This window comes from Carcharodon carcharias, chromosome 5, assembly GCF_017639515.1.
Source record: "Carcharodon carcharias isolate sCarCar2 chromosome 5, sCarCar2.pri, whole genome shotgun sequence".
In the NCBI taxonomy this organism is placed as follows: Eukaryota; Metazoa; Chordata; class Chondrichthyes; order Lamniformes; family Lamnidae; genus Carcharodon; species Carcharodon carcharias.
This window is the reverse complement of record NC_054471.1, coordinates 74868720-74890039: the sequence shown is the minus strand read 5'-3', so window position 1 is coordinate 74890039 and position 21320 is coordinate 74868720. Positions and strand designations below refer to the sequence as shown.

General features: G+C 43.4%; 1 protein-coding gene across 4 annotated transcripts in view; it reads left to right on the top strand.

The window, feature by feature from the left end:
• The window catches only part of dst (dystonin), a 576136-nt gene that overhangs the window by 510336 nt on the left and 44480 nt on the right, over nt 1-21320 (top strand). For all 4 annotated transcript variants that reach the window (XM_041188904.1, XM_041188906.1, XM_041188907.1 and 1 more), the window contains 9 exons: nt 2427-2630; nt 10335-10566; nt 11207-11433; nt 12628-12750; nt 14143-14244; nt 17273-17374; nt 17535-17708; nt 18411-18566; nt 20218-20415. In XM_041188904.1, the coding sequence (XP_041044838.1) occupies nt 2427-2630; nt 10335-10566; nt 11207-11433; nt 12628-12750; nt 14143-14244; nt 17273-17374; nt 17535-17708; nt 18411-18566; nt 20218-20415 (1518 nt within the window). The remainder of the gene's footprint in view (nt 1-2426; nt 2631-10334; nt 10567-11206; nt 11434-12627; nt 12751-14142; nt 14245-17272; nt 17375-17534; nt 17709-18410; nt 18567-20217; nt 20416-21320) is intronic.

Genomic DNA, 21320 nt, shown 5'->3' with positions numbered 1-21320 from the left:
GTCTCACCTCTTTGGTGGAAGTAAAAGACCGCATAGCACTATTTCAAAGAAGTGCTCCCCAATGTCCTGGCCAATATTTATCCCTCCATCAACATCACAAAAAACAAGATGATCTGGTTATTTTTCAAGTTGCTGTTTGTAGGAGCTTTCTGCGTGTAAATTGGCTAATGGTTTCCTACATCACAACAGTGACTACCCTTCATAAGTACTTCTTTGTCTGTGAAGTGCTTTAGGACATCTGATGATCATGAAAGGTGCTATAGAAATGCAAGTCTTTTTTGGTCAGTAATGTGGTGGAAGTATGGACACTGAGAATATTGAGTAAAGATTTCTCGAGGGCAATTTGTTCGTTGTGTACATTTTATAAAGATATTTTATTGCTTTGCAGCAGTTAGGTCTGTCAACATCGTTGTGGGTATTGGATGAGGTTGTTCTTGGTCAGGAGTTATAGAGACTGCTGAAGGCAAGGCTGTTGGTAAACTTTACCTTTTATTGGATTACTAATAATTATGAACTCTCTCTCAGGATATACTGTTGTCTCTCAGACTTTTACAGCACAGAAGGAGGCCATATGGCCCATCATGTCCACACTGGCCAACATAGATCTGACTACCCTAATTCCATTTTCCAGTGCTTGGCCCATAGCCCTGGAGGCTATAGCAACGCAAGTGAATATCTAAATACTTCTTAAATGTTACGAGAGTTTCTGACTCAACCACCTTTTCAGGCAGTGAGTTCCAGACTCCCACCACCCTCTGGGTGAAAAAATTTCTCCTCAACTCCCCTCTTAGCCTTCTACCTCTTACTTTAAATCTATGCCTCCTGGTTATTGACCCCTCTACTAATGAAAAAAAATGCCTTCCTTTTGACCCTATGTATGCTCTTCATTATCTTATATATGTCTATCAGGGCCCCTCTCAACCTTCGTTGCTCCAAGGAAAAACAACCCCAGCCTATTCAATCTTTCCCCATAGCTAAGACCCTCCAGTCCAGGCAGCATCCTGGTAAATCTCCTCTGCACCTTCTCCAGTGCAACCACATCCTTCCTATTATGTGGTGACCAGAACTGCAAGCAGTACTCCAGCTGTGGCCTGACTAGAGCTTTATACAGTCCCAGCATAACCTCCCTGCTCATGTATCCTACATCTTTGGCTAATAAAGGCAAGTGTCCCATCTGCCTTTTTAGCCACCTTAACTACCTGTTCTGCTACCTTCAGGGATCTGTGGATATGCAAACCAAGGTCCGTCTGACCTGTGATCTTACATCACTGATGATTAAAACTGCCTATTTACATAACTACCATTAACCCTTTACACTACATTATGTGTTTATTGTTGGTCCAGCCAAACAATACTTAAACATTCATGCTAGAAAATATGCTTCCTGCACATTGAGCAGTGTTTCTGACCTTCTGATTTTTGGGGATGTGATTGAAATATAGTCATACATTATTAAGTAATCCACGTTATTTAAACAGAAAATTGGGTATCTTGCTGAATAATTAGATACTGTTAACTGGATCCATGTCAGCTGGTGACTTTTTTATATTCGTTCAGGGGATGTGGACACTTATTGCCCATCCCTAATTGCCCATGGGTCTGGAGTCACATATAGGCCAGATCAGGTAAGGACGACAGATTTCATAGAGGCGTTGGTGAACCAGGTAGTTTTCTTATGACAATCAGCAATGGTTTTGTGGTCATCTCTAGACTTTTAATTCTAGACTTTGGATTCAAATTTCACCACATTAGGATTTGAACCCAGGTCCCCAGATCCTTACCCTGGACCTCTGGAATACTAGTCCAGTGACAATACCACTATGCCACCATACTTGTAGGGGAGACCAAGATTAAGGATCATCAATATAAGACAGTCACTAATAAAGCCAGTAGGAAATTTGGAAGAAACCTCTTTACCCAGAGATGGTGAGAATGTGGAACACACTACCACAAGGAGTGGTTAAGACAAGTGGCATGGATGTGTTAAAGGGAAAGTTAGATACGCACAAAATGGAGAAAGGAATAGAAGGATATGCAAATAGGGCTAGATGGAGAGGATTGAGAGGAGGCTCATGTAGAGCATAAACATCAGCAAGGACCAGTTGGGCCAAATGCTGTACTATACATTAGCTCCATGTAAGCAATATAAATCTAAAGGGAATACTGAATTGTGGAAACATAATGTAAGTACTTGACACAAACTGTTTGCACTTTACTGAGAAAATTAATCTCTCTATCTTGTATGGGATATTATCCTATCTTTGTTAGTATTGAAATCCAGCTTATTCTCGCATCTGTATATGGAAAGATACTGTAATGCTCTGGCTTTGATACTTGAGGTGGTGACATATACCACTTACAGAATTGAGCAGCTTTATTGGGAATGTGCTTGTTTTAATATTGACAAATGTTCTTCCCTATTGCAGCAACTGCGGGAGCTGATAGCCGAACACAAGCCCCACATAGATAAGATGAATAAAACTGGGCCTCAGTTACTAGAGCTAAGTCCTCGGGAAGGCCTGGCCATTCAGCAGAAGTACACAGCAGCCGATGCACTTTACAGTAAGGTCAAAGAGGATGTCAAGCGAAGAGCCACCTCACTGGATGAAGCCATTTCTCAATCCACTCAGGTATAAACTGCCTAACAATTAAATTTGCTGTTGGCTTCCACATCATAATTTTCTATTAATCTGCAAGGTGTAACCAGTTAACACTTACCATAAAATCAAAATGGTACAATTAGCAGTTTATTACGCCACATAGTGTGAAAGCTGCAGCAGATGTTGTAAGGGAAACACTCTTTCAGTGTGTTTTGAGCAGTTAACATTGCTGAGCTTTTCATTTGTTTTTCCTCCCCATTTCTCTAAAATACAAATTTCTGACATTAACCATTTTCCTTTCTGTCTTTCATCTGAACTGTCACCTTTTTGCTCCCGTGTCATCAATAAAACTTTAACCTTCCCGAAAATTGTGTTATGCTGTAAAATGATCATCCAGGTCTTGGAGGTGAGCCTACAGATTTGTGGGTGTGTGTGCATTTGTTCCCATTACCCGTACTGGCTTTAATATTTTTGCTTATAGTTTATAGCTTTTTTGTTTAAAAATTACATGGCACTATTGTGATTGATTAGCATTGAAAATTAGCTGCCGACATGGTAGATTGCCTGTCAAAATAGGCCACAAGATTCAATTACTGCTTTCTAACTCCCTGTCTTCCAAATTGCTAACCTACAAATTTAACATTTGAAGCTGCCTGTATGAATGTGTGTGGTGAAAGATATTGGAAAAGCAGTGGAAAATGTGACATGTGTGCTCTATTCTACGAGTCCTGTACCAGTACCTGCTCATCCCCAATGTGAATCTCTGTTCAGGTTTCCACCTTTCATGATTTAGCCCTAAGAAGAGGCCTTCTGGGGATTTCTTTGCTGAACACCTGATACCAAAGGCTTTTTAATTTGAAATTCTATTTTTCCCAATTGCGTATCATGGGGCATTAGTTACTGATGTTATTGAAGTTACTGCTAAATTTGCATAATCTATGATGCAGGAAACAAAACTCAGGTTGTAATCCCAGACCTGGTCCAGCCCATTGGTCTCCCCAACACATACTTTTTCTGTTCTCGTTTTGCATATCTGTCTCTTGCCCTCCCCAAACTCTGTCTGCCGCCGCCCTCCCCAAACTCTGTCTGCCGCCACCCTCCCCAAACTCTGTCTGCTGCCGCCTTCCTGTCTGTCGCCGTCCTCCTATTGGTCAGCCACCCCCTCCCCCTGTCTCTCTGTCTCTGTCTTGCTCTGAATCACTATCTCTCTCTCTGTCCCTGTCTCTCTCTGCCTCTCTGTCTATATTTGTCTGCCTGTGTCTTGACTGTCTGTCTGTGTCTCTCTCTCTCTCTGTCTGTGTCTCTCTCACTCTGTCTGTGTCTCTCTCTCTCTGTCTGTATCTATCTCTCTCTGTCTGTATCTATCTCTCTCTGTCTGTGTCTCTCTCTCGCTTGCCGTGTCTCTCTCTCTCGCTCGCCGTGTCTCTCTCTCTCGCTCGCCGTGTCTCTCTCTCGCTCGCCGTGTCTCTCTCTCTCACTCGCCGTGTCTCTCTCTCTCGCTTGCCGTGTCTCTCTCGCTCGCCGTGTCTCTCTCGCTCGCCGTGTCTCTCTCTCTCGCCGTGTCTCTCTCTCTCGCTTGCCGTGTCTCTCTCTCTTGCTCGCCGTGTTTCTCTCTCTCGCTCGCCGTGTTTCTCTCTCTCGCTCGCCGTGTTTCTCTCTCTCGCTTGCCGTGTCTCTCGCTCCCGCCGTGTCTCTCGCTCCCGCCGTGTCTCTCTCCCGCCGTGCCTCTCTCCCTCACGCTGTCTCTCTCCTGCCGTGTCCCTCTCCCTCACGCTGTCTCGCTCTCTCTCTCTCTCGCTGTCTCGCTCTCTCTCTCTCGCTGTCTCGCTCTCTCGCTCTCTCTCTCTCTCTCTCGCTGTCTCGCTCTCTCTCTCTCGCTGTCTCGCTCTCTCTCTGTCTCGCTGTCTCGCTCTCTCTCTGTCTCGCTGTCTCGCTCTCTCTCTGTCTCGCTGTCTCGCTCTCTCTCTGTCTCGCTGTCTCGCTCTCTCTGTCTCTCGCTGTCTCGCTCTCTCTGTCTCTCGCTGTCTCGCTCTCTCTGTCTCTCGCTGTCTCGCTCTCTGTCTCTCGCTGTCTCGCTCTCTCTTTCTCTGCCTCTAGCTTTCTCTGCCTCTCTCTGTCTTTCTCTCTCTCTCTCTCTGTCCCTGTCTTTCTCTGTCTCTCCCTCTCTCTGTGTCTGTGTTTCTCTGTCTTTCGCTCTGTCTCTCTGTATCTCTCTCTCTGTCTGTCTCTCTCTCTCTGTCTGTCTCTCTCGCTCTGTTTCTCTGTGTCTCTCTCACTTTCACTGTCTGTCTCTCTCTCTCTCTGTCTGTCTCTCTCTCTGTGTCTATCACTCTCTCTGTCTCTCTCTTTCTCTGTGTGTGTGTCTCTCTCTCTCTCTCTCTGTGTGTCTTTCTCTCTCTCCCTGTCTCAATTTCTCCAAATCTTTAATTTCCTTTAACTGTAGTTTTTTTTTCCGATGCAGTCCCTAAAACAACTGGATTTTGTTGAATTTAGTTTCGCAAACTTGCTCTTGGTGACCTTTTGCTGAAAAGTAATATTGGGTGCAAGTTGGCAGGAAGCAGGATTGGGCTGGGCTGTGCCAACTCCAAAAATTCAGCAGGAGCTGGCATTCAATCCTATGGCTCACATGGAAACCAAGGTAATCTGTGCCAACAGCTATTCAGTTGGAAAGAAATTTGCAGAGCAATGGGAAAAGAGCAGATAAGTGTGACTAATTGGATAACACTTTCAAAGAGCCAGCATAGGAACAGTGGGATGAATGGCCTCACAGAATGCTGCTCCATTAATCATCCACTTGGTATTGGAGGCCTGCTAGGTAATGTGGAGCTGTATCAAGAGCTGCTAGGTAACGTGGAGCTGTATCGAGAGCTGCTAGGTAACGTGGAGCTGTATCGAGAGCTGCTAGGTAACACGGAGCTGTATCGAGAGTTGCTAGGTAACGTGGAGCTGTATCAAGAGCTGCTAGGTAACGTGGAGCTGTATCGAGAGCTGCTAGGTAACATGGAGCTGTATCGAGAGCTGCTAGGTAACGTGGAGCTGTATCGAGAGCTGTTAGGTAATGTGGAGCTGAATCAAGAGCTGCTAGGTAATGCGGAGCTGTATCAAGAGCTCCTAGGTAATGTGGAGCTGTATCGAGAGCTGCTAGGTAATGTGGAGCTGTATCGAGAGCTGCTAGGTAATGTGGAGCTGTATCGAGAGCTGCTAGGTAATGTGGAGCTGTATCGAGAGCTGTTAGGTAATGTGGAGCTGAATTGAGAGCTGCTAGGTAACGTGGAGCTGTATTGAGAGTTGCTAGGTAATGTGGAGCTGTGTCGAGAGCTGCTAGGTAATGTGGAGCTGTATCGAGAGCTGCTAGGTAACGCAGAGCTATATCAAGAGCTGCTAGGTAATGCGGAGCTGTACCGAGAGCTGCTAGGTAATGTGGAGCTGTATTGAGAGCTGCTAGGTAATGTGGAGCTGTATTGAGAGCTGCTAGGTAATGTGGAGCTGTATCGATAGTTGCTAGGTACTGTGGAGCTGTATCAAGAGCTGCTAGGTAATGCGGAGCTGTACCGAGAGCTCCTAGGTAATGTGGAGCTGTATCGAGAGCTGCTAGGTACTGTGGAGCTGTATCAAGAGCTGCTAGGTAACACGGAGCTGTATCGAGAGCTGCTAGGTAATGCGGAGCTGTATCGAGAGCTGCTAGGTAATGTGGAGCTGTATCAAGAGCTGCTAGGTCATGTGTAGCTGAATCGAGAGCTGCTAGGTAATGTGGAGCTGTATCAAGAGCTGCTAGGTAATGCGGAGCTGTACCGAGAGCTCCTAGGTAATGTGGAGCTGTATCGAGAGCTGCTAGGTACTGTGGAGCTGTATCAAGAGCTGCTAGGTAACACGGAGCTGTATCGAAAGCTGCTAGGTAATGCGGAGCTGTATCGAGAGCTGCTAGGTAATGTGGAGCTGTATCAAGAGCTGCTAGGTCATGTGTAGCTGAATCGAGAGCTGTTAGGTAATGTGGAGTTCTTTTGATAAAAAGTTGTATCAACGTGTATCCTTGTATGAGTCATAGTCTTCACAAGGTGATAAATAAAGGAAGGTTTTTTAATTAATAAAATCAAAATAAAGACAAAAGGAGAGGGAATAAACTGGGAAATTATCAGCCGTCAGTCATATATCATTGGTGGAAAAGCAGCCAAGTCCCAACCTTGTGATGTTGGCAAAATGCAGCCATGGCGGTCATTTGGCTGCAAGGGGTGGGGGAGCCTATAATGCATTAGTCAGGCTTTTTAAATAATTGGCACTGACCCCAAGCACTGCCGTGGCCTTGTTCTAGCTGCTTGCTTAAATTTTTTTTCCGTTCATGGGATGTGAGCGTCACTGACTAGGCCAGCATTTATTGCCCATCCCTAATTGCACTTGAGAAAGTGGTGGTGAGCTGCCTCCTTGTACCGCCACTGTTCATGTGTTTTAGGAACACCCACCGTGCTGTTAGGAAGGGAGCAAAGTGAAATGGGGAAAGTGAAACATCTGACTAGTGTTCTTAAATTTAAAAGGATGTTGCTAGTTCTTTGCTGCATGTGAAATGAATATAGTCTCAGCTGTTATTCACTGAGTTGTAATACCTCTTCAACATTGAACAAGTCTAGAGGCAGTGATGTGGAAGAGAGAAACCCCAGCAAAACGCACATGAAACAAAACCTAATGTGAAGGCATCAAGAGTCTGTGGATCAATTCCGTAGCAAGTGATACCCCCTTTCCCAGGGAAAACAGCTAGCAAAGTGAGAAATAATACAATGGCAGAATCTTGCAGATACTGGAAATGTGAAATATGAACAGAAAATGCTGGAAATACCCAACTGCCCTGACAGCATCTGTGGAGAGAGAAAGCAGAACTGGCAAAAAGTCACTGATCTGAAACGCTAAACCTGATTCTCTCTCCATAGATGCTGTCAGGCGCGCTGGGTATTTCCAATAATTTCTGTTTTATGGCATAGGGGACCAGTTGAGAGGGGTGGGTGTGGTCTCTATGGGACTCTTTTTGTCACCCATCCCCAAACAATAGTTTCTGTGCTGGCCGTCTTGAATGGTAGACCCCCGCCACCAGGAAGAATCCTGTGCCCTATTGAGCTGTTCCACAAGGCAATTCTTCAGCCAGAAGTGCTGAGTGGATGATCCATATCAACCTCCTCTGGAGATTCCCAGCGTCACAGATGTCATTCTTCAGCCAATTTGACTCATTCCACATGATATCAAGAAATGGCTGAAGGCACTGGATACTGCAAAGGCTATGGGCCCTGACAATATTCCAGCAAAAGCACCGAAGACTTGTATTCCAGAACTTGCTGCGCCCCTAGCCAAACTGTTCCAGTACAGCTACAACACTAGCTTCTACCCCCTGGCTATGTGGAAAACTGCACAAGTATATACTGTAAGCAAAAAGCAGGACAAATCCAACCCGCCAATTACCACCCCATCAATCTACTCTCCATCATCAGTAAAGTGTTGGAAGGGGTCATCAACAGTGCTATCAAGCAGCACTTGCTTAGCAATAACCTGCTCACTGGCACCCAGTTTGGTTTCTGCCGGGGTCACTCAGCTTCTGACCTTATTACAGCCTTTGTTCAAGAGCTGAACTCCAGAGGTGAGGTGAGAGTGACAGCTCCAGACGTCAAGGCAGTATTTGACAGAGTGTGTCATCACGGAACCCTAGCAAAACTGGAGTCAATGGGAATTAGGAAGAAAACTCTCCGCTAGTTGGAGTCATAACTAGTAGTTGTTGGAGGTCAAATGTCTCAGTTTCAGGACATCACTGCAGGAGTTCCTCAGGGCAGTGTCCTAGGCCCAACCATCTTCAGCTGCTTTATCAGTGACCTTCCTTCCATTATACGGTTGGAAGTGGGGGTGCTCACTGATGATTGCACAATGTTCAGCACCATTCACGACTCCTCAGATACTGAAGCAGTCCATGTCTAAATGCAGCAAGACCTGGACAAAATCCAGGCTTGGTCTGACAAGTGGCAAGTAACATTCATGGAAGTACGAAAGTATCAGGCAAAGACCACCTCCAACAAGAGAGAATCTAAGCATTGCCCCTTAATGTTCAATGGCATTACCATCACTGAATCCCTCACCATCATCATCCTGGGATTACCATTGATCAGAAACTGAACTGGACTAGCCACATAAATACTGTGGTTACAAGAGCAAGTCAGAGGCTAGGAATCGAGCGACGAGTAACTCATGTCCTGACTCCCCAAAGCCTGTCCACCATCTACAAGGCACAAATCAGGAATGTGATGGAATACTCTCCACTTGCCTGGATGAGTGCAGCTCCCACAACACTCAAGAAGCTTGACACCATCCATAAACATTCACTCTCTCCACCACTGACGCACAGTGGCAGCAGTGTGTACCATCTACAAGATGCACTGCAGGAACTCACCAAGGCTCCTTAAGAACATCTTCCAAACCCATGACCACTCCCATCTAGAAGGACAAGCAGATACACAGGAACACCACCACCTGGCCCTCCAAGCCACTCACCATCCTGTCACTGGGCCTAAATCCTGAAATTCCTTTCTAACCGCACTGTGGGTGTACCTACACCACATGGACTGCAGCAATTCAAGAAGGCAGCTCACCACCACCTTCTCAAGGGCAAATAGGAATGGGCAATAAATGCTGGCCCAGCCAGCAACGCCCACATCCCATAAATGAATTTTAAAAAATTGGGGCCCCTTATTGCCTCCATCACTCAGCTTTGTTGCAACTGCAGTTTACCAACTGCCTTCATTTAGCACGTGTCGATGGTGGTGACCCTAATGTCAAATGGAATAGCCAGCTTTCTGAATTGGTCTTCAGGAGTATGCTATTAAACTGTCTGTTTTGTAAAGCAGAGATGCTGAAGACTGATTTCTTCTGGTATGCACAAGAACAGCAGTGCCCACTGGCTAGCAAGTTAGTGTCTTGGACTTAGCATAGGTATGTCCACAGTGTCTAAGCTACAGTCACATCTTTCCTCCCATATATTCAATATCTGTCGAAGCTCCTCCATATTTAAATCCCTCCTCACCTCTTATAGGAGTACCCATTCTTTGGTTGCTGCTAGCAAGAGTTGTAATTCAAAGTCTTGCAATGCAACAGAAAAAGCTTAAACAACAACAAAAAAATGTTCCATTAAAATAAAGATTAAAGGAATAAGATGAGCAACAGGTGTGTAGCTCTACCACCAAATGACATAAAGCCACAGTTTACTCCCTCAGAAATAGGTGTGTATCGTGGTCAGTGAGACAGCTGCAGGGTCCAGCATGGGATCAGTTAAAATGTCCTTAAAACCTTTAATGAGGCCAGCACTCCTCAGGAGCACAACCTCTGAAATCCTGGCTCCTAAACATGGCAACATCACAAAAACATCAGAAAGTTGTGCGCTCCAGAGCCTGTGATAGAGGATGGATTTAATAATTACTTCAGAAGGCCGGAACAAGTTGGAGCTGAGTCAGAATGAGGTTTTAAAAGGACATTGTGCTTTCAGCAAATCATCTGGTTAAGGGAATGCGGTGGATACTTTATATATGGAGTTTTAAAAGGCATTTGATAGAAGACATTGCAAAAATTAAGGCAAGTGGTGTTGAAGAGAATGTAGCTCCATGGGTAAGATCTGATTAGGAGAGAGCACACAGGGCAAACATCTCTTTGTGCCTAGCAATGTGTACTGTGACATGCATTACAGATGACCCTGATATTCCCACCCTCTTGCAGTTTCACGACAAGATCAGCCCCATGCTCGAGGCACTGGAACGCATCGCCGTCCGATTACAACAACCACCTTCCATCTCAGCTGAGGTAGAAAAAATCCGAGAGCAAATCAGTGAAAACAAAAATGTGACCATGGAACTCGAGAAGCTGCAGCCTGCTTTTGAAACCCTTAAACAACGAGGTGACGACCTGATTGGGCGTTCTGAAGGAACTGACAAAGATTTCTGTGCAAAAGGTAATTCTGAATTGACAGCGGTAGAAAAAGCATTTTCATTTTTATCTACTTGTGATTCATCAAGACGTTGCATTGAATGCTGGCTGGTAAGGTGTGCTGAGCGATGATATACATTCAGTTTGTTACCAATCCATTTTAAAATGAAAGTCTTAAATAAAAATGACAATGAAAATAATACAATGCTAATACTCTAGCTTTTCCAGCCAGAGTTTTTAAAATTAATTCTTAGGTTGCAAGTGTCATTGGCAAGGTCAGTATTTATTGTCCATCCTCTGAGATTTGATGCAACTGAGGGGCTCACAAGGCCCACTGGTTAAGACAGGTGAGGGACCATAGTCACATATTGGCCAGGCTGGGTAAGGACAGCCAGTTTCCTTCCTAAAGGACATTTGTAAACAAGTCAGACTTTTACAACATGGTCATGTTCACTGGTGACAGCTTTTCATTTCCAGATTTTTTTTTGACTGAATTCCAATTCCCCAATGGTGGGATTTGAAATTGTATTCTGTGGATCATTCGTCCAGGCCTTTGGATTACATGTCTACTGACATAACCATTAGAAGCACAGTATCTCACCTGTAAATTAACATGACTGGACTGATAGACAATTTGTTTCTGATGAGATTATTGTGCCTTTCAGCTGTTCAAGATCAGTTGGACAAAATGATTTTCTACTGGGCTGACATCAAAGCTCGGGCGGAGGAATGGGAGGCCAAGCTGCTTGATGTGATGGATCTGGCAGAAAAATTCTGGTGTGATCATTCCGCCCTTATTGTCACTATTAAGGACACCCAGGACTTAATCCGAGAACTGGAGGAACCCGGAATAGACCCATCTGTTGTTAAAGAACAGCAAGAGGCTCTAGAGGTCAGGAAACCCATTGTGTTGTTGGCCTTTGGTATTGCAGGTTCTTTTACTCTCCATTGGGAAGGTGCCTTGGGTGTTCTGTATATATATATATATATATATATATATATGTATGTATATGTATAAATATTGAAAATGTAAACATGTTCTCTAATTGTGTATACTTGTTTCACACAGAGGAATTTGTTCTCTTTTTAGAACATGTGACTTGGTAGTGGAGGAGGGACACAGTTCACTCAGTTAGCTAGATGGCAGACGTGTCGATCAGATTAACACCAACAGCACAGGGTTCAATTCCCATTCCGGCTTAGATAGATTTGGGGGCCTGCCTTCATGCCTTACCTGTGGTTAAAAAAAAGACACTTTACCGTGGTTCGGTGAATATTCACCAAAGACCTGCCTTTGGACAGAGAGCTCAAGAAGAAGTTGATGCTTGGTAGTTTAGGCAGCCATAGTGAATACAGTAGAATGATATATTAATATTACTGTTCCTGAACTATGGCTGGACTTTAGCTCTCCATTCCCTAAAAATTGAGATGGTAGATCTGTAAGACAGAAGATTATGTAGATGCTATAGACTTGACTCAAGGGTCTTCACTGGGAGTGAGATTGATGATTGTCACTTGCTGTGACACTCAGCCTGGGTTTCTCTCCAAGCCCAAAGTTTACATGATAATCCTAATGCTTCACATCCTGGAACTATACACTGATGGCATTTGCTCTTGCCATTGGGGAAGATTAGATCCCTGTATAACTTTTGGATTACCCCAATCTTAATTCACAATCACATTGTTTTGGAATTGCACCAAGTCTGAAAGATTTAAATTGGTCTTCAACCATGTGGAGATACCCAGCTGGACAGTTGAGAGAGAGAACTGTGGGCTGTAGTGTTAATCAAGAAGGATAATGACGATAAATTCCAACAACCAGTCCGTTTTCATGACAGAGTCTGGCATGGGCAACTGGACAGGGTACCACAAGTTGACCTGTGGAGCCATAATCTAGTCTTCAGGAGGGGATTGGCAAAAATGTTTCTCTTGCAGTGTTTTACAGAAGAGTGTTTGAGAATGTAGGGCATCTCAGGAGGAGTAGTTCTAATTATTACAGCGACCATTGCCTACTCTGTAATATTTCTCTTGGTTCAGTTGTAATATAGATTTTTAAGTTTTTATTTGACTTCATTTTCTTTTCTAGACAATCAAAGAAGAAGTAGATGGGCTTCAGGAGGAGCTGGAGATTGTTCAGAACCTTGGAGCTGAGTTGACCTCAGCCTGTGGAGAGCCCGATAAGCCCGTTGTGAAGAAAAACATAGATGAGGTGTGCAAACATGTGTGTCTCAGATAGTTAAACCCACAGAATCTGTTTGAAACCACCTAGTTCAAAATGTGACTGTTAGTTTAGTAATGAGTGTGAAATTGTACACACTTTATAATGCTATATGATGGATGAAGGCTAGTTATCAACATCTTCATTTGAATGTTGAGATTAGGTTCATTCACATGTAAAAGGGAACATTTAAAATAGTCACTTTTATGTTTATTATGATGACTGAAGGCAGAACTCAAGTTGGAGTCCACAAACTATGAATGGCTCCCTCCTTGGTCATGTCACGTAGGAACATGAGAAATAGGAGCAGTTGTAGACCATTTCGCCCTTCAAGTATGCTCCGCCATTCAATAGGATCACAACTGATCTTCTACCTGAACTCCACCTTCCCACCCTTTATCATTTAGTACTCAAAAATCTGCAAATCTCTGCCTTGAGTATACTCAACAGATGAGCAACCGCAGCTGTCTGATGTAAAGAATTCCAAAGATTCACAACCCTTTGAGTGAAGAAATTTCTCCTCACCTCAATTCTAAATGTCTGACTCCTATTATCCTGAGACTGTGACCCCATATTATAGATTCCCCAGCCAGTGGAAACATTTTCTCTGCATCTACCCTGTCAAGCACCTTGACAGCAGCTCCAACAGTGCAGCACTCCCTTCAGTGCTGGACTGCAGTGTCAGCCTGGCGACTGTTCATGCCTCTAAAGTGGGCCTTGAACCCACAACTTCCTGGCTCAAAGACAATGGTGTTACGCGTTGAGCCACAGCCGACACTTTATTGATGTAAAAACATCCTAAGCTGATTTACTCCGCTGGTTACTTAGTGAATAACTATGCCATTGTGCCAAATATGCCCTGGTACATTTCCAGACACAATTGTTGGTCAAGTTGAGCCAGGTCCTTTCAGCAGGTCGAGGCCAGTACACTTGACCTCAGTCGTTCTAGGGAGAGGCAAAACAAGCCAGGATTTCCACTCCTGATTAGTATCCATGACCACTGCTGCAAGGTTTTTGCCTCCATATCAGGCTAAGCCTCAGCGATGATGTTCAAATAACTCATTAACATTCACTGCAACAGGCTCCTACATTGAGAATGAACAGGGTAAGCTACAGGTAGGGCTGCTAAGATTCTGTGAATTGTCCCCAGCAAGAGTCAGCATTGTCAGGAGGTTGGATTAGGGTAGAATATGGGAAGAAAAATGTGTCCTTTAGTTTTTGAGCAGTAATATAATTGTGAACATTTTATAGCCCCAACTGATGAAGGGTCATTGTCTGCAAGCTTTTTGACTGTTTTGATTTGGTTTTTAAGTGAGGATCATGCTTTTTTCATTTGTAATGCATATGTTAAGGCTGAACTTATTTCCTATTTTCTGTTTGTAGCTGAATTGCACCTGGGACAATCTGAACAAGGCATGGAAAGATCGCATTGACAGGTTGGATGAAGCAATGCAGGAGGCTGTTCAGTTCCAGGATGCACTACAGGTATCATGTTCTGATTTTAAATTCTTTTCTACAGCTTGTAGCCTGACACTTGACCACCTGACTTAAGATAGTTTTCCATTTAGTTATCAAGTTAAAGGTAATCTAACAGGATAGAGAGATAAACTACCTCTCAGATGCATTCAAATGAAAGTGTTGGTTTTTTTCTTGGTGGCTCGGAATAATTCTTTGTCACAGGCTAACACTTTAAAAATATTTGCTTTTTGTAGCTTTTGAATTGCAATTTCTAATTGCAGTGAGTGCTTATTGTCTGATCTTGCTATGAACATATGAGATCCCTGGGCACATCACAGAGGAAAATCCAGTGAGCAGGACTGGTATTGAAGTCTAACCTACCTCCCATCCATCTAAATTAATGAAACAGAAATTGGGTGACTTTCTTACAGTCCTGGAATCTGCCTCTGCATATTTTAGTCCAGCTAATACCACACTCATAGACACAGTGCCAGGAAAATCCAGCCCATTGTCTGCACTGCACCCTTTCATTGGATGGGCTTTAATTATTGAATATCTAAAACATTCAGAAGCTGAGGCCATGATAGTGAGTGCAGACTGGTTTCTCTGACTTAGTTGATTATGTTTATATAAGGCAGCCCAATTTAGATTTTTGATAATTTGGAAGAACATCAAGGACACTGCACCACTGAGAAAATTGAGTCCTGGTCCAGATGACAAACCTGGCTGACATTTGGGTTCATTTTCAATTCTTGGTGATTTTGATTCAATTCTGAAGCCAGACAAAAATCAACTTGCTTGGCTCTTCCAAATACACTCGCCTTTGTTGTATAATCCTGGGTATAGGAGCATTGGAAGTTAGTTGAATAAAAAACAACAATGTCCAATGCTTAAGACCTATCTAAACCAGGCAATGATTTAACTCGACCAAAAATAGCTAACCATTTTCACACTCCATTCTAGTCGATTACTGCTTACACTATGTTAGGTGGTTTGTGTATTTTGTGGAGAAACAGATGTTCCCTCACTTGTTGATTACTCCAATAAACAAGCTTCTTGAATTAAGGTTGATGGGGTGGTGACTGTGATTTGTTAATAACATTGTTTGATGATTTATTCAATATAGTTTGGATATGTTCAGCCCTTCACCTCTTAGACCTCTGTCCCTTCTCCTGGCTCTGATTAATTCACCCCCATTCCCACTCTCCCCAAACAATTGTGGTTTCCTTGCTTCTGAGGAATCTCCTCACCTCCAGATGCCCATTTATCTTGCTCTTCTCTGTAACCAACTCCTCCTCTATGATCTAAATGTTTTTGCTCCACTCGGACTTGCAGAGTGGGACCTCAGCTACCAGACATGATGAGATTGTTGTTGAGCCTTTGTAGACAACCTCTGCAAAATCCAGGAATACAGACCTGGGGGAGAACTCTGGGAGATCCCCACACCCCAGTGCTCACTTTGTGAGCTCAGTCATCACTCTGCACTTGGCAGTTGTAACGATTCCCTATAAGCTGTCCAACACATATGGTGGGCAGACCAACGATATACATGCTATAGCTAGTGAGGACTATACATTTTATCAGTATTGCTCCAAGGGTTTTCTGCACTCAGTGCAGTTAATAAATCTAAACAAATTTTACTACAGTTAGTTTTTGTATGATACAATTTAAAACTTAACCAACCAGATGTCCTCCCTGTTCTAAGCCGAAACGAAAATCCGGGAGCTAATGTCCTGGCCAGACACTCTGGGACAGGAATGACGCTCTTAGATAAACATAGTTAGGACATGATTTGCCCACTGCCCTTGATTCTTGTGTTCATTTAAATGAGCAGATAGCAAGTTAAGGGCAACAATTTTGCAAGTTGCCCTTCTAAAAAGCCCCTCTAACAGCTGGTTGAGGCATCAGGACTTCAGAGTAAACTCTGCAAGTAATATTGTCAGTTAAAGTTGAAAATTGGGTGTTGTAATCAACATGTGAACAATGGGTATTTCACATCTCCCAACGGTTTCACATCTCCCAACTTCAATGACTTTTACTTAAATGGGAGCAGGAAAACCTCTAAAGTAGTAACTGATGAGGAGAAGAGTAAGTGAAATAGAAATTATTGGACCAGATTATTTGGGTATAGTAACTGCATCTAAGGACAAAGGAACTTTAGATAATCATGTCCTCGCTAATCAAGCGATGTGTTCATTTGAAACTCAGTTGGAGTATTTAATATTTTCACATAGGTCAGACATTGCAAAAAATCACACTGTGCTGTTCTTTTCTTTCAATCCCTGGGAGACTAGTTTTCAGCATGATTTTAATGAGGTGTGCTGCAGTGAGCATTCCATAGCATAGTACAACATAATGTGGGAAAGTCAAGAACAATCATCCAGTAACACGCGGAATGCAAAACAAGATGAAGTTGGATGTAGGCAGATGGTGTGACATCGGTCTCCTGTTAAAATCCCTGCCCTATATTCAGCACCTTTAATGTAACTGAAGAATTGGCTGTATGGCGTAAGGGGCAGCCAGAGTGATTCTACCTGTTTTGTGTCCCCGCCCATTTCCAATTTCACTTCCAAAGACTGAGGCTGGTGTTTTCCAGCCCTGCTGGCTGGCCAATGGCGGGACCAGAAAATCCCAGCCTGAGCATTAGCAAACTATTTAATTTCAACATCTGTATTGCAACCTGAGTAGGTAGTGACACTTCAAACAACTCCACTGCATATACCCATTAATGTAAAGCAACCAAATATTAAATGATGAATAGCTTAGTGGTATTTCGTGTCGTTTTCAGGAGTCCCTGGATGCTAAAAACAAAAAAACTGCGGATGCTGGAAATCCAAAACAAAAACAGAATTACCTGGAAAAACTCAGCATGTCTGGCAGCATCAGTTCTGTTGAAGGGTCATGAGGACTCGAAATGTCAACTCTTTTCTTCTCCGCCGATGCTGCCAGACCTGCTGAGATTTTCCAGGTAATTCTGTTTTTGCCCTGGATGCTATGTTGGATGTGCTGTATAACAAAAAAATATCATGTCTGCTTTTTTTCTACTTTAAATTAGGCTATGTTTGACTGGATGGACATTGCAGAGAGTAAATTAAATACTATGCCTCCAATTGGTACTGATCTAGAAACAGTCAAGCAACAAATTGCTGAACTCAAGGTATGTAAATCTGCATTTTTTTTTTGGAAGCTATGCGGAGGAGCAGAATTGAAGATTAATGTCAATTATGGCTTTTGGTGGCCACTAAATTTGTGTGAATTTGAAAGGAGTGTTGCCGGCACAGATCCTGTGATGTTTGTGTATTTCTGATTTTTAACAGCAATTTAAGACCGAGGCATATCAGCAGCAAATAGAGATGGAGCGACTGAATCATCAGGGAGAGTTATTACTGAAAAAGGTGAACGAAGATGGTGCCAAACGTGTTGCGCAGGAACCTCTTCACGAGCTGAAACATCTCTGGGATAATCTGGATGGGAAAATTGTCAACAGACAGGTAGTAAATCTGTGATGGCCGAAGGACCTGTGTATGCCAACACCCCCATAAAAGGCATTGCCTTATATTTGATTGATTGCCAAACTCAGCTTTTTTAAATTGGCCATTAAATAGAAACCAGAGTGATCACTAACTTTTCTCCTCATATGAGTGATTTAGCAAGCGAAAAGATATATCTCTGTGGGAGAAGGTGGCCTAGTGGCAATGTCACTGAACTAGTAATCCAGAGGCCCAGGCTAATGCTCTGGTTCAAATTCCACCATGGCGGCTGGTGGAATTTAAATTCAATTAATAAACCTGGAATATAAAGCCATTCAAAGTAACGGTGATCGTCAATTATCGTAAAAGCCCAACTGGTTCACTAATATCCTTCGAGAGAGGAAATCTGTTATCCTTACCTGGCTTGGCCTATATGTGACTCCAGATCCACAGCCATTTGGTTGACTCTACCTGCCCTCTGAAATGGCCTAGCAAGCCACTCAGTTCAAGGGCAATTAGGGATGGGCAGCAAATGCTGGCCTAGCCAGCGACACCCACATCCTATGAAAGAATAAAGAAAAAAATAGTTACCCTTGAAATGGCACCTACTTCAATTAAATGAAGAGAGGACTTGGACATGTTAGCTTTGATTTTAATGATTCCATTGTTTAAATTGTGTTTATTCCATCTTAAATAAAATTCCTAATCCATTTGTAATTGCAGCATAAACTGGAAGGTGCTCTGTTAGCTCTGGGACAGTTCCAGCATGCCTTGGATGAGCTGATGACATGGCTAACCCACACCGAAGAGCTGTTAAATGAACAAAAAGCTGTTGGCGGAGATCCTAAAGCTATTGAAATCGCAATTGCCAAACATCACGTATGTAATGCCACATTTCTGTACCGTTGGCTTCTCAGTTCAGCTTCTTAAAGTTTAAAGTTTAGGGATGACATAAAATTTCTTCTTTTTGAGTTCTCTGTCTGAAGGTAGGTCCTTGGTGATTATTCACTGAACCGTGGCAAAGTGTCATGATTATTTACCATGGAAAGGGTGAGGTGGCAGGCCCCGAATCTACTTCAGCCAGAACAGGGATCGAATCCCTTACTGTTGGTGTAAACCTGATCCACACACTAGCCATCAAGCCAAATGAGCTAACTGGCCCTCCCAACATGCAATTTAGATCCATGCAATTTACATAATCATACAACACAGGAGGAAGACATTCAGTGCTTGCTCTCACTCGCCTCTGCTTTTTTCCGCCGTAGCCCATCTCCCCTTCACTAAGCTTATTAAAACCGGAAATCTGATTGTTGATAAGTTTAATAAGGATACTGTCTAACATCCAAGCTGTTGATTCGTGATCTCAATGATTAAAATTGTGTTGCTTCCCTCCATTTTCAAACAAACAACATGACAATCACCTGAAGGGTTTGCCTGGTAATGGATGTAAGGATCAGTGCTGAGAATAAAAGAACACTGGGAATGCTCAGCAGGTCAGTCAGTACTTGAAAGAGGAAGTGCTGAGGTACTGGGTAGGACACAGCGTACCAACACCACAAGAACTGAGAGTGCTAAAAAGGAATCCCATACAAAACCTTTTCATGTTTGGCTGCTGACTGACCTGCATTTGCAAGCTTTTTTTTCTGATCTCTATCAACGATGTTTTGGTAATGCAAATTTTCAGCATAGGTATTTTAATGAGGCAGACTAACGCCTCAGTTTTAGGGTAGGAAGGGAGAATGCAACTATGCATTGCTAAACATCTGCCAGGGTAATTTTTTTAAATGCAGAATTTCTGCAACAAATTCCCCACTTAGTGCGCAGAGATTCAGTAAGCTTAATCAGTATAGCTTGCATTATATTTACATGAAATAACTTTTACACTCCATTTACACTCCCAGCTGCAGTGTTGATGCAGTGTTTTTATGCCACACCACCACTGTGCTTTCAGCGTAAATGCTACCAGAAGCTATACATTGGGCCTGATTGGTATGGAAGAGAGACTCCCTGCAAGAAGTGGTATTATTGTGCTTTACTTTGGATTCAGTTCGGACCTTAAGACTCAATTTGCACTGCACAAGTTTAATATATGTGCAAAGCTAAAGCTGCTTCCCAGTAGTGGTGTGACTATTCCCCTAGTGGACCCTAGTTAATTGACAGCCTGTCATTTACTTGCTCACTAGTTTTCATCACTTTTCTACCATTGGTAGAGTTTGTTTTCAAATGAACATTTTTAATGTGTATCTTGGCATTCAGCGGCTATGGGCTATTTGGTCACCAAAGAGCCCAATTCCTTGGAGTCTAGTGAACCACACATACATCTGAGAGGAATTACTGGATGGTGATCAGGGTTCTTGGCTGGTTTTTCCCCTTTATGGAGGCCAATTGTATCATCCCTACCACTGCCCTACTTTAGAAGCAGCCAACTCAGCACAGAATCTGTTGCCTTTCTTCATTTCCATGACTCACCTTCTCACTGGGCAGCCAGAGTCTTAACCAAAATCTTCTAAAAGTATCTTTTGTACTTTAGGTTCTGCAGAATGATGTTCTAGCCCACAAATCCACAGTGGAGACTGTGAACAAAGCTGGAAATGACCTGCTCGAGTCCAGTGATGGGGAGGAAGCCAGCAGCCTACAGAGCAAGCTGGAAAGCCTGAACCAACGCTGGAAGAATGTTCTGGAACAAACCGAGCAACGGCAACAGCAGCTGCATCGCTCTCTCATCCAGGTAAAGCAGGGTTGAGAATTTGTCGCAAGCTTGCTTACAACCATACTGAAAGATGCAGCTCACTGCAATGGCGAGAGTCTTTACTAGGGCCTTCTGGAATCCAGCCTCACAGATCAACATGATGGAGAACAATAGGATAGTATAAATGAGAAACACTGATGCAAATCAAAATTAATTTGTAGGCCTCAGTTTTTCGCCAGTAAACCTGTGCCAAATAGGAGCAAAATGTTGCATTTCAGAGCTGCCACTGTGTTGGAGTCAATCGGGAAATAGTGGCTGAAAGAAATTTAAAGAATTAAAATTACTTGCATGAGGACAAATGTTGAATGTCTCGGTGTTAACTTTTCCTGCCCAGGAATTTTCTTTCTTTTTTCCCTCTTTGGTTCCCCATTATCAAAGATGTCCTTTGTAGTTTGAGGATGAACAGCAATACAGCTGCTTCTCACCAGACCCTTTGAGGGTTTTCCCATGCCACTCGAAGAACCTTGGCTGAGAGAGTGAGCAGGAGATGGCAGTGGCCTATTCCCTTTCCTCTGTCGGTGCTGTTCACTTACTTGAGATCTACAACAGCAACATAGAGTCATTTACAGTACAGAAGGAGGCTATTCAGCCCATCGAGTCCATTCCAGTTGCCTGCAAAGCTGCCCAGTCAGCCCCATTCGCCCACTTGATCCCTGTAGCCCTCCCAGTTTATTTCCCATCCAATTTCCTTTTGAAACCACTGATTGTCTCCCGCTTCCACCACCCTGATGGGCAATGGATTCTAGGTAAGTGCTGCTCGCTGTGTAAATAAAGTTCTTCCTCACATTCCTGTGAGTCAAGTTTTCTTCCCTCCCTGCTGAAAGGCCTCCCTGCATAGCCTGACTCTAAATAGCGAAGTGGGATGAGGTAACCTGTTGTCCATT